This window comes from Spermophilus citellus (assembly GCF_964194105.1).
Source record: "Spermophilus citellus genome assembly, chromosome: 4".
Taxonomy (NCBI): domain Eukaryota; kingdom Metazoa; phylum Chordata; class Mammalia; order Rodentia; family Sciuridae; genus Spermophilus; species Spermophilus citellus.
Window position 1 is genome coordinate 198,565,174 of NC_138185.1, and position 13,977 is coordinate 198,579,150.

General features: G+C 44.1%; 1 protein-coding gene across 2 annotated transcripts in view; it reads left to right on the top strand.

Annotated features, from left to right (window-relative positions):
- LOC308646502 (acyl-coenzyme A thioesterase 1-like) overlaps positions 1-7,316 on the top strand; it is a 44,637-nt gene extending 37,321 nt beyond the window's left edge. Inside the window, exons 2-4 of one of the 2 annotated variants that reach the window (XM_081289483.1) lie at positions 1,117-1,396; positions 4,070-4,272; positions 6,671-7,312. In XM_081289483.1, coding sequence (XP_081145609.1) covers positions 1,117-1,396; positions 4,070-4,272; positions 6,671-7,249 — 1,062 coding nt within the window. In that variant the 3' untranslated portion in view covers positions 7,250-7,312. Of the gene's footprint in view, positions 1-924; positions 1,397-4,069; positions 4,273-6,670 lie in introns of those variants that run through there. The other variant, XM_081289481.1, reaches the window with a different exon arrangement.
- Positions 7,317-13,977: the final 6,661 nt, after the last annotated feature.

Sequence of the window (13,977 nt, forward strand, 5' to 3'; positions counted from 1 at the left end):
TTCTAACTTTCCCATGCCTTTGCAAACACTGTGAAACTCTATGAAACTCTTTTTTTTTAATATTTATTTTTTAGTTTTCGGCGGACACAACATCTTTGTTTGTATGTGGTGCTGAGGGTCGAACCCGGGCCGCACGCATGCCAGGCGAGCGCGCTACCGCTTGAGCCACATCCCCAGCCCCTGAAACTCTTAATGTTACCCAATCTGCCCATGCCATTTGCTTCCTGCCAGAACTCCAAGCCATACAATCCCAAACTGAACACTACCAACAATTAGATATGTGAGTTGAGAAGCAATACTCTTTCTCTGGGAATTGATACTGCAAACATATCACTGCTGTTTTAAATAGTATCTCATCTAATAGTCCCAACAAGCCTTTCAGATAAGCACAATGTATTCAGAGACTTCATGATGAAACTTTGCTGAAGACTCCTCAGGTGTTAAGGAGCAGGGTCAGACAGGACCATATGCAATCGGACTCCATAAGCATCAACCTGCTCTGGAAAGAGCTCCAGGTACCAGGAGCTCTAGAAAAAGGCTTGGTAAGGAATTAAGAGACAAGGAGGTACTGGGGCTGTGTGTCTCACGGATCACCTGATACACGATTACCCGGGATGCCTTTGCAAAAATTCAGATTCGTGCAACTGTATCTCTTTCAATCTTTCAGCTTCAGCAGTCGTATTAGTAAGTCTCTTTCCACACTCACCACATGGATCTCCTGATAGACTTTGCTCTTAGCAGGCATTCTTCCTTTCAGAAAGCTTTGAATTTGTATAAAGAAGCCTCATACAGCGACTTTGGAGGGTGTCCCAAAGGCGAGCCAATGGGAGTAGTGCGACTGGTCCTGCCTGCGTCGGCTTCCCCGGAAGGAGTAAAGAACCCTGCCCCACACCCCCAGGCGGTTTTGAGCCCATTCTCTCATTTTCTCCCTTGATCGCGATGGCTGCGACTCTGATCCTGGAGCCCGCGGGCGGCTGCCGCTGGGACGAGCCGGCGCGCATCACCGTGCGCGGCCTGGCCCCCGAACAGCCGGTCACGCTGCGCGCGTCCCTGCGCGACGAGAAGGGCGCGCTCTTCCAAGCCCACGCGCGCTACCGCGCGGACGCCGGGGGTGAGCTGGACCTGGCGCGCGCGCCCGCGCTGGGCGGCAGCTTCGCGGGCCTGGAGCCCATGGGGCTGATCTGGGCCATGGAGCCTGATAAGCCGTTTTGGCGCCTGGTGAAGCGGGACGTGCAGACGCCTTTCGTGGTGGAGCTGGAGGTGCTGGACGGCCACGAGCCCGACGCCGGGCAGCAGCTGGCCCGCGCGCTGCATGAGCGCCACTTCATGCCGCCCGGTGTGCGGCGGGTGCCGGTGCGGGAGGGCAGGGTGCGGGCCACGCTGTTCCTGCCACCAGGTGAGCCCCCACCTGGTCCTCATTGTTCCGGTCTAGCACCGTCTCTTGTCTCCGTGTTATTTCGCCTAAGAAAGAGATAGATCCCAACATCCCAGAGGTCCGTGTTAAGAAGATAGCAATGGAATAAAAAGCTGCCTGGGGAGGTGGTCCTGATGCTCCAAATCTGAGATTCTTCAAATCCAGGCTCAGCTATAAAGACATCATAAGGAAAGGGCAAAGACACTTCTAATAATTTTTAAAAGCTATTGTAGGTAGTTTCAATGTTTCGGTGTTCTTTTAAAAGTTTCTCAGTTTTACAACTTTTCTTCCCATTCCCACAGTATGTTAAGATTTATGTAAATTAGCAGTTGCAATAGGAGGAAGTTCACTTTCTGGAGATTATTTGGTGTTTATATATATAAAGTTATTGGTCAGTGAAAAAAAAAAAGAAAGGATGCATAGCCTCATTAGTAATAAAGGAGATGCAAAAATAAAAATACAGAATGCATCTCATAACCTCAAGAGTGGCAAAGATTTAGAAGTCTAACATGTCCAATTGTTGCCAAGTACCTGGAGGAGAGAAACTCACGTTCCCAGCAGAAGCAGTCACAGTGTTCAGCTACTGCAGTTACCTAGTTGAATATGTCTTTCTACTTGTTCTGGTACATGTGCACCCAGAGGCATGTTGTTTGCTAACAGCCCGAATATCCACCAACAGTGGAAGTGATGGATAGGTGGAGCTGTGTTTCCAGCAAAGTGAATGAACCACAGCTGCAATAATCAACATGGATGAGTGTTCCCCACAGGCTAGGTGAAACAATCAAATCCCAGGAGAACACGTTCAGTATATTTGCACTGAGATAAAATTCAAAACAGGCAAAAGGAGCAAAATGTTGTTTAAGGTACATATGTACATATATAAGTGGTGATATTATCAAGAAAACTGGCAGGCGATGGTGGCCCGTATGGGATGTTCTAGGCCAGCCTCAGCAATTTAGAGAGATCCTGTACAAAAAAAAAAAAAAAAAAAAAAAAGGCTGGAATATACCTCAGTGATGGATCTCCCCCTGGGTTCAATCCTCATTACATGAGTGTGTGTGTGTGTGTGTGTGTGTATAACTACATACTTGAACACACACATGTACATATCAAGAAAACTGAGAGAAGGGGAGGTGGGGAAGAGACAGAAAGATTCAGGGAATTACAATGTATGAGTACTGAACTATTTTCTAAACAGAATGGTGCCTAGCAAGTGTTTGTTATATTTTTCTGTAAACTGTATTCTACCACGCGACCTGCGCAGTGGTTTCATTAATGAGGTTCTGGCATTCAGTTAGTTAGAAGAGATCAAAATAAAACACACAGACAGTACCTTATTTTAATGCTAGGTCCGAGACGGCTCGGTCTCCCTGTTTCCCTGCCTCCAGCCGCTCAGCAGGGCAGCGAGGATTACTCTGGGCTAGCAGGAGAGAGAGAGAGAGAGCGAACACGCCGGGGAGTAGCCTTTTATTTGGGGGGACAAGAGATTCAGGGGAGAATTCCATCCAATGAAGGTTGAGGGGGGGCTGCACTCCAAGGTCAGGGTCAGTGATTGGGTCTCCAGGGTCAGTGGTTACGCACACCCCCACACGGATGGGCTCTCTCATCAGGAAAGGGTCAGGATAACTCCGACACAGCCAGAGTGCCTCAGGCCCTTAACGGGAGTCACCCAATCACGTGTCAGAATGGCTCCCCACACTGTATATATGAAAGAGAGATTTTCTTATTATATAAATGGTGAAAGTATCTTATATGTATAATCATGCAGAATGAAGCTTTTTATTTTTTATTATGGGGTTGAGGATTGAACCCAAGGCCTTGCACCTCCTAGTCAAGTGCTCCACCTATATACTCCCAGCCCCAGTAAGTAGCATTTTGAGTCTGTGCCCATTGGCTAATCAGATTGCCTTTGAGACTTACTGACCTGTTCTGTGTGATGAAAAACATGGATATAGAACAGTTTATATTCATTCATCAGTCAAAACACATTTGTTTGCAGTTTGTGGCAATTATACAAGGCTGCTACAAACACACACAAGTTTTTGTGTGAAGACAGTTTTTATTTCTCTTGGGTAAAGACGTAGGAGTAGGATTTTGGGGTCATACGGGAAGAATACATCGGCCTTCAGAGGAAACTGCCAATTGATTTCTTCACGGACTGCACTATTTTGCATCACAATCAGCATTGTATGACAGACAGTTTCAGTAGCTGTGCATTCTCTAGCAGTTGGCATTGTCCAATTTTGGGAATTAGGGAAGGCCATATGTTTGTTGCTCTTATTGTTCATTTGTGTGTGTGTGTGTGTGTGTGTGTGTGTGTGTTTTCAATGCTGTTACACCCAGGGCATCACTCATGCTAGCCAGTTGCTGTATCACGGGGTCATAAAGTGTTTTTGATCTCAAAAGAAATACAAGGTCTTTGTGAAAATCCGTGGGGCTTTTTGGATACAGAGGGGAATGTGGATTTAGCCTAGGCCACTTTCTGGATGTTTGGATACCAGAGGTCTTTAAGCATTTTTGATAGTGGAAAAGTTGTTCATCTCCCAGTAGGTAATATATGGCTTTTGACGGCACTGCAAAGACTTAAAAGGATGAGGAGATAATCCTTGCTTATTTTATAACTCCCTTTTCTGTTCTGTTTTGTTTTTCCCCAAGAACCTGGGCCCTATCCTGGGATTGTGGACCTGTTTGGACTTGGAGGTGGCCTTCTGGAGTACCGAGCTAGTCTGCTGGCTGGCAAGGGTTTTGCTGTGATGGCTCTGGCTTATTATGGCTATGATGACCTTCCCCGGAGCCTAGAGACTGTGCACCTGGAGTACTTTGAGGAAGCTGTGAACTACCTGCTCCATCACCCTGAGGTTAGATCTCTTCTTAGTTTTGTGGGCTGCTCCCCACCCCATGCGTGCTTTTGGTTTCCCAGAAGTCAGCCCATTCTTTTTTGTTTGTTTGTTTTAATGTTTATTTTTTAGTTGTAGTTGGACAAAATATCTTTATTTTATTTATTTATATGTGGTGCTGAGGATCAAACCCAGGGTCTCACACGTGCTAGTCAAGTACTCTACCACTGAACCACAACCCCAGCCCCACAGCCCATTCTTGGGGGCCTCTCCTAACCCAGCAGCCACTGCCTTGCATAGACACTTCTCAGGGATACTTCTGTGCAGTTCTACGTTATCACATTTCCTGTTAGTAAAGAGGTTACTAGTTGATATTCTGGAATTCTGAATTCCAGTTTGTTTTAGTTTCATAGGGTACCTTTGAGAACCTTGAGATCGACAGGAAGTAAACTGTAATAAAAGGCCATGACCTTCCCCAGGAGACGCCTGCTTGTAAGTCTTTGTGCTCAGCCACCCTCTCTCCCCCATACCCCTGTGAGAGCACAGGGTTAACCTTAAAGAAGGAAATTGACAGCCATCACCTGGCTTCCTGGAATAGTTTATGGTTTTTAGACTCAGTGTAGCCAAGAATGAGGAGGCAGTCCTTGCTAATTTTATAATTCAATCAGGGCACAATATGGATGGAAGCACTGGAGCTCTTAGAAAAGGTGATATGGCTGGGCGTGGTGACACACACTTGTAATCCCAGCGGCTCAGGAGGCTGAGGCAGGAGGATCACAAGTTGAAAGCCAGCCTCAGCAACTTAGCAAGGCTCTAAGTAACTTAGTGAGATCCTGTCTCAAAGAAAAAAAAATTTTAAAAGGCTGGGGATGTGGCATGTAGGTCATTGATTAATCGTCCCTAGGTTCAATATCTAGTGCCCCTCCAAGAGAGAGAGAGAGAGAGAGAGAGAGAGAGAGAGAGAGAGAAGAAAAGAAAGGTAATATGACTAGGCACCATGATACACACCTATAATATAAGCAATTCTGGATGCTGAGGCAGGAGATTGCAAGTTCAAGGCCAGCCTGGGAAATTTATTGAAACCCTGTCTCAAAATAAAAAATAATGGGCTGGGGATATGACTTAATGGTAGAACACCGCTGGGTTCAATCCCCAGTTCCACACAGACACACGCACCCTCACACCAATTATGTAGTTCCTAAAGCAGTCAGAAAGTATATATTATACACACTCACACACACACACACACACTCACACACATATACATATATATATATATTTAGTTGTAGATGGACACAATACCTTTATTTTATTGTTTTATTTTTTTATATGGTCCTGGGGATCGAACCAAGTACCTCACACTTGCTGGGCCAGTGCTCTACTGCTGAGCCACAACCCAGCCCCAGAATGCATATATTTTAAAGATCAGAAAACACACTTTCTCATGTTCAATGTCAAGGGGTGACCCTCCTCAAAGGGCAAGGAAGCTCCTTTTCTGAGGACTTGTTTCCTCATTCAGGAGAAGGGCCTTACGCCAGCCAGGCTACTCCTGCCTCACTATGCGTGACTGCACAGGACTCCCTGCAGTTCCCAGAGCACCGGCTGTCTTCCCTCTGCTTTTGCCATGCCATCTGCTTGGAATTCTCTCTTCACCTCCTTTTCCTGTCAAAGAATCAGTTGATTAAAAAGGTTATACAGGGTAGGCTGAGGTTGTGGCTCAGCGGTAGCGCTCGCCTAGCACGTGTGAGGCCCTGGGTTTGATCCTCAGCACCACAGAAAAATAAATAAATAAAATAAAGGTATTGTGTTCAACTACAACTAAAAAATAAATATATTTTAAATTTTTAAAAAATATATTTTTAGTTGTAGTTGGACACAATACACTCTACTGCTGAGCCACAGCCCCAGTCCCCTAAAAAATGAATATTAAAAAAAAATAAGTTATAGGAGCCAGGTTTGGTGGTACATACCACTAATCCCAGCTACTCAGAGGGCAGAGGCAAAGAGATCTCAAGTTTGAGGCCAGCCTCAGCAGCTTAGTGAGGCCCTAAGCAACTTTAAGAGACCCTGTGTCAAAACAAGAAAGGATTGTGGATGTAGCTCAGTGGTAAAGTGCCTCTGGGATGAACCTTAGTATCAAAATAATAATAACAACAATAATAATTATTATTATAATAACAAAAACAAAATGATACATGGTATAGTGGAAACAGTTACAATATCAAAATAATAATAAACAATAATAATAATTATTATAATAACAAAAACAAAATGATATATGTATAGTGGAAACAGTTACAATCTGGAGAATAGATAGAGCTAGATTCAGGCTCAGGTCCAGCCAATTTCCCGTGTGGGCACTGTTTACTCTATTACATGTTGGTAAATTCTTCTTCTTATTCTTCTGTCTCATTTTCAGGTAAAGGGTCCAGGGATTGGGCTGCTTGGGAATTCCAAAGGAGGAGAACTCTGCCTTGCCATATCCTCTTTCCTGAAGGGCATCACGGCTGCAGTCATAATCAATGGCTCTGTGGCCGTTGTTGGGGCAAGCATACAATACAAGGACGAGACGCTGCCCCCTGTGGGTATCAAGAGAGATCGAATCAAGGTGACCAAAGATGGCATCAAGGACGTTGTGGAAGCCCTGAAAAGTCCTTTGGAAGACCAGAAGAGCTTTATTCCCCTGGAGAGGTCTGACACCACCTTCCTGTTCCTTGTGGGTCAGGATGACCACAACTGGAAGAGCGAGTTCTATGCTAATGAGGCCTCTAAACGCTTGCAGGCCCATGGGAAGGAGAAGCCCCAGATCATCTGTTACCCAGAAGCAGGGCACTACATTGAGCCTCCTTACTGGCCCCTGTGCAGGGCTGCCCATCATGTCTTGGTAGGTGGTCCTATTGTCTATGGAGGGGAACCCAGGGCTCATGCCATGGCCCAGCTGGATGTGTGGGAACAACTCCAGACTTTCTTTCACAAACACCTGGGTGGTAAGAGTTAAGGAGGGCTCTTCCAAAAATTTAACCAATTATCTGAAGGTTTGGAGGATAAGACTTAAGTATATTCTAAGAACACCAGTTAAGATTAGTTCATGTGATTAGAGGAAATAACTCCTCTAAGTTGCATACTGTTCTCTTTAAATATTACTATTCAAAATAGTGTCTATCCAAGGGCTGGGGTTGTAGCTCAATGGTAGAGCACTTGCCTAGCATGCACAAGGCCCTGGGTTTAATCCTCAATACCTAAAAAAAAAAAAAAAAAAAGTGCCTATCCAAAAAATGATATCAGAAATGAAAAGGGAACCATAAGTATATACACATTTATTAAATTAAAAATTGGTCCATTACAGGGGCTGGGGCTGGGGCTCAATGGTAGAGTGCTTGCCTAACATGTGTGAGACACTAGGTTCAATTCTCAGCACCACATATAAATAAAGGAATTAAATAAAGGTCCATCAACAACTAAAATAATATTTAAAAAAAAAGAAAAAATTGGACTTGCAGACAAAGCAATTGTTTCCTTCATTTCTTAAGATACTGCCCACACAGCAACAAAAAAGGATCTTGAGTAGGGGCAATAGGAGATTCAGAAAAACACAAACATTGTTAAGCAAGGCTGGGGCCAGGTGGGACACTGCCCTCTGATGGAGGAATAGTAACACAGAACTAGCTCATCAAGTTTATTATATAGGGTCTCATTATCAGGAAGTTTAACTACAGAAGGTTTGTAAATTGTTCAAGGTTTGTGAGTTATGAAGAGGCTTCTCTGTGTACTAAAAAGTTACAGAGCTAGAAACATTTTTGTTATATATCTTGCTGTTACAGTGTTAGGAACTTCCTGGTGCTATCCTGCTGCTATCCTGCTGTACCCAGAAAACCCACTATACTAGAACATGTGATAACTATTGATGTCAGAGCTGAGTATCAAGGTTGTTCACATCCTCACTTTTTGCCAGGGACTATTTCCCAGGCTTGGCTTTTGCCTACACTGCAGGGTCAGCCAATAACCAGGGCTCATTCACTCTCCACGTCTCTCCCTTTTTTATTTTTTAACTGCAACTCATGCATGTCTGCTCAGAGGTGTTTGAACTGGGATTGGATGAGCTTGCCTGGGACAAAACAACAGAATTAAGAGTAAGAAAACAAACCCTATGAGATACCATGCAGTATGTTTTAGCATATTTTAAGAATCGAAAGCATTTACATCATTTAATACCTTTTTTGCAAAACTGGAAGTGATAAAATGGGAATTCTACTTTCCTGTGTAGCTTAAAGGTAATCATGCAGTTATAAGAGATCTGCACTAACACTGTTATGATTCCAAATTCCTAATAGATGCATCTTTATCTTTTTTTAATCCCATGGGAAGCTATCATATAGAATAGGTAATAAGTGACATGATATTGTAATGGTTGTCTGACATTAAGATTTTGTATCTGATCACTCAAGGCCATTACAATAACCTCTAGTGTATTTAACTTAGCTTTGTGTTTATTATCATAGCCTCTTCTGATTCTGGTCTCATTCCCCTGTCTGATTAAGGGAACCCTTACTGCTATAAGGGGAAACAGGGGATGACTGCTTTGGCTGCTTCAGGCTGAGAGGGAGTGATGTGGAGCAAGCAGTTTGGGTTTGTCTTTTAGGAAAGTTTTGGGTCAGTCTATTGGTCCGTGGTAAAAGTCTGGTTTGGAAAGAACTGGTTATATAGTCATTTTTGAGGTTGGTGTTTCTATGAGAGCAACAAGAAGACATGAGTACTGGAATGAAAGAGTCCTTTAATTAGGTTAAAAAAATTATTCTCATTGACCCTAAATATGTTTTCTTCCAGTGGTCCTTGCTCATGGAGTCATTAAAAAAGAGAAAGGAGCCACTGCTTGATTTATGGGGCTTTGACTTCTTTTTATGTTGTTTTACGGTTTATAATGGTACTTTTAATTTAGACTAAAATATGTAGCTGCTTTTTAAGGTAATAAATCTATTTTGATTGTCAAGAAACAGTGATAGACATTGTGTTGTTTTTATGCTAACACCAGCGAAATCATAAAAGAAAACAAACAACAACAAAAAACCCTAGGCTTAAAAAAACAACCTGGCTCTAACCATAGAGTCCAGCTATCCCTGCCCAGGATGATTACAATACTGTTAAAAGGGCTTTGCCAGAGGTCACCTGGTTTCTACTTTTTAGCTCCCATGTGACTTATTTTGCTTTTTTAGGCCATGTGTCCTCAACTATCTGATTTCAGAAGCCAGGGGAACCTATGCCCTTCTTGGGGAAGATGGTTGCTTCTACATTAATACCTCTAGGCAAATAATGAAAACATCAAAGTCTTAAAAGAAACATTGCCATCTTGGAAAAAATGAAAACAAAACTGAGGCATGGCCATGGGGTGGTCTGTTATCTCAGATTTTTCTTTTTCTTTTTTTTTGTTTAAAGAATCTTTATATATATATATATATATATATATATATATATATATATATATATATATATATATATATATATTAGTTTTCGGCGGACACAACATCTTTATTTGTATGTGGTGCTGAGGATTGAACCCGGGCCGCACGCATGCCAGGCGAGCGCACTACCCCTTGAGCCACATCCCCAGCCCTCAGATTTTTCAAGACTGGTTTGGAGGGTCCAGGCCCTTACTCAGCCCTTTGCTCTCAATTTTAGTTCTTGTGACATTTCTTATTTTTTTCCCTTGTTTATTTTACCTGCTAATATAAATGTGAATCTTCCAGGCTAAAGCAATTTCAAATCCAGCTAATGTCCATGCAGGGTTTCCAAGCACTATCCCCTGACAACTATCATTTGTCTGTTAACCCATCTTCTTCTGTACCCTCTTTAAACCAGAGAGTGAGAGATTCTCATTCCTCCAGAAACATGCAGGAACAGCACCCAAACCAGAAGGGCCCTGCTCCCATGATCCACTAAGATTAAGGAAGATAAAATCTCTCAGCAGGGAGTGAGACAGCTAAACAATCCCTTCATCTATGGGGGTTAACAAGTGGGCCAGTCTTCAAGGCTGTGAAGATAAAACCCCTGGAGATGGGAGATTGGAAAGTCAGCTTGGCCTTGAGAGAGTATGTGGTCAGCAGAGCTACCAAGAAGGCAGAACAAGGAGAAACAAGGCAAACCTGCTGCTCAGCACAGCTGTGCATGTAGGTAATTCCAGCTACTCAGGAGCCTGAGGTAGAAGGATTGAAAGTTCCTTGCCAACTTGAGTAATTTAGTGAGAACCTGTCTCAAAAAACAAACTCGGGATGTATTTCAGTGGTAGAGTACCCCCGGGTTAAAAACAAACAACAACAATAAAAACTAAGACAAGATAATCATCGGACCTAATAATATTAGGACATTCCAAGACATGTATAATCTAAAGTTACCTTTACTTTATTTGCATTGTACAAATCACACTCCAGTATGGAAATTTCAGATAGTAATGATATAAGTATTGCATGAAGAAGTATCATGAAAAAGAGCCCAGGCACAACCCAAACTCCACCTCCACATGTGCTGATATCAAGAGACCACCTCCCTGTCTACCCCCTAGCTGCCATGAAAGCTATGTATTCTTGTCCTTTGATTGAGTCAGCCTGGGACTTCTGATCCCACATGCTGCCTCCCTTTTGCATACTAAGCTTGCTCCCATGCCAATGCTTTCATCTGATTCTTCTGATAGACAGTACAAGAACCCATGGAGTTAATAGTAACATCATTTGGAATTATCCCCTTTTTTCCCAATTATTTCAGTTTTACTATATTCAGTTCTAGCAAACAAATCAAGGTCCAAACAGGGTTTATTTCACATGAATGTTTTAACTGGATTTTTGTCGGGGGGCGGGTCAAATAAATAGGGAACTCTCTTTAAATAACCATCTCCTCACTTCCTGAGTGGCCCACCAAGAGCAAATCTTCAAGCATCCAGGGGACATGAGGCTTAAAAGGAAGGGGATGGAATAGCTATGATCAGTACTCAGGATTGGGGGGCCCTGGTTTCCAGCCAACCTGCAGCCCCCAAATAGCATGCTTGGATGGACATGCACTCTGGCCCCAGTTGAGAAGCCCCTTGTAGAGGGAGGAGAGACTAGAGGGAAAACAAATTCCAGAAACACTAGTAATGGACAGAAGGGCTTTCTTCCCAGCCAGTGGCCACCACCCAAATCCTGGAGGCTCATAGTAAAGCTCTGAAGTCAGAAATGGTAACAGATGTCCAGGGAAAGGGAAGACAGTGGGCATGACTAGGCCAGACCTGGCTGAATGGAATGGGGTTGACAGTCAGATGGGACAGTGACCTTCCAAGGCCAGGCACGGACCAGTGGAAGGAATGTGAGTCAGACCTGGCAGTGCCTGTTGGCCCACTGGGAAGACATGTGGTGGTCTGAGGGAGCTCAGGAGGCTGATGCAGAATGCCGAGCTGACCAGGGGCTGGACTGCAGTGGAGGAGGTGGCCACAGAGTCCCTCTGTGAGAGGGAGCTACTAGAGTGAAACAGGAACAAGAGGATGACCTGGGGCTCTTGAGCTGAGCCTCAGAGGTGGTAAGAGGGGTTGAGTGGGCTGAGCTAGTGTGGAAGCTGGGTTGCCTGTTCAGAGTCCAAGGATCCTGCCTTCCCAGACCTGGGGAAGAACCTGGTCTGTCTCTGGCATCCTTCCTGGTGATTTGATATTACAGGAGTCACCAGTATAGCACCTGAGAGAGTTAATGTCTCCAACTTCCCAGTGTGAGTTGAAACTAGGGCAAAGGTCTTGGCAAGCACCCAACTAGGTGACTGAAAGGATCAAAGTTCTGAAAAGTCAGCCAAGAGAGGGCTCTCCAGTGTAATGAGGAAGCTCTTTATCCTGAGAGCCAGTGGCTGTTTTGAAAACCCTGCCTTCCCTGAATCTAATCTCCCTGAGTGTTGGGAGCTCTCCCTTCAAGACTAAGAATGAGGCCCTTAAAAGGAGAGGCATATGGGGGCTGGGGTTGTGGCTCAGCTGTAGAATGCTCGCCTAGTACATGGGAGGCCCTGGGTTTGATATTCAGCACCATATACAAATAAATAAATAAAGGTATTGTGTCCAATTACAACCAAAAAATAAATATTTAAAAATAAAAAGAAAAAAGAAGAAAGGAGAGGCATGTGACCAATAACCCATTACATTATCTTCTTCCTCTGGAGAAACTGTCTGCCTCAGTTCTGATGCTCTGAACAAAAAGCACAGTCAAAAAGTTCAAGGTATTTCAGATACAAGACCATACAAAATGAAAATTCTTGTAAACCTCAAGCCACTGGGAAAGTCTAGTGTTTGAGAATATGGAAGAGAAAGGCTTTAACCAGTGAGCTAGAGCCAATCCAGACCCAACTGAATGGTGAACAGCCAACTCTAACCAGTGGCTGTTCACCATGGAAAAGCTGTAGGACCCTCTCAGAAACCTTCCAGGAGTGTCATATTTGGGTAACCAGGAAATTCTGCTCTAAATAGGGGAAGAGAGTTTGTCTAAATAGAGGAAGAAGGTCTCACATTTTGTTAGGGACACAGAAACTAATACATGGTCTAATTCTGGAGTTACTATGTCACAGATCCAGGTATGAGGCTCAGGCTTCAAGTCACGGGACAACACTGGCCATTGTGTGGGGCCACCCTGCTCTCACGGGGACAGAGCACTTTCTACAGCTACTGATTCTCTGCAGATCACAGTACCCCTGACAGCTGGCCTGACACCACCTACTTCTTCCATGGAGCTCTCAGGACAGAGCACCCCAGAGGAAGGGGCTCTGGATGGCCCATGCAGGGCAGGCCACCTCTTCAGCTGCTTTTCCCTCCTGTGTCAAAGAGCCACTCCGTGTGTCTCCATAGCAAGCTGGGCATCAGGGAAGGGGAGGCAGGAGCTGCCTTTCTGAAATCTGAGTGTCCAATTCAATTTTTGTGTTGGTGGCTACAGTCGCCCAGGTCAATTTTTTGCAGATGGTATGTGTTTAAAAATCTGTAGCTGCAGTTGCTTCATTAGGTAGAGTGAGGGAAAGGTCACTGAATTAGGAGAACTGGCTCCTGATCTGATGATGGTTTTTTTTGCCATATTTTTGCACAGCAGAACCCTCTAAACCAGTGAGAGGTGATGGGGGATTAAGAAGACACAACAGATATTTATAAAGAGAAAGCTGTCAGAGGTGGGACACTTTCCTCTGATGGAGGATCAGTGACCCAGAGCTAGCACAGCTTGTTTATTATGTAGGTTTTATCATCAAAAGGTTATTTGTAGGAAAGTTTCTGCAAAGTAGGCAGGCTTGAAGGTCACAGCACTTGGAAGGTATTGTGCAAATTCAACAGCTCTCTGAATGAAAGGAAGAATGTCTGCTAAGAGCAATGTCTAATCAGGTGATCCGTGTGGTGAGTTTCAAAAGAGAAATACAAAGACCACTGAAGCTGAAAGATTAAGAAAGGTACAGTTGCAGGGAGTTGTACCATTGTTTAAAGAGTTCAGGCTCTTTACCCGTCCCAGTCCTAACAAACCTCTACAACTTTTTCATATTTCTCTCCCATTTTTCTCTTTCCTAACAGTCATGTTAAAGGGCGATGAGACCTGCAAAGTGATTGTTGATCATGTAGTACTTCTGTGGCTCTCTGAGCCTGGGGAAGTTCCCAGCCACGACTAGCATGGCTGAATTCCCAGACTCTATCCTTGTGAGTGTGCCCCCCCATATTCATTTTCTCTCTCTCTCTCTCTCTCTCTCTCTCTCTCTCTC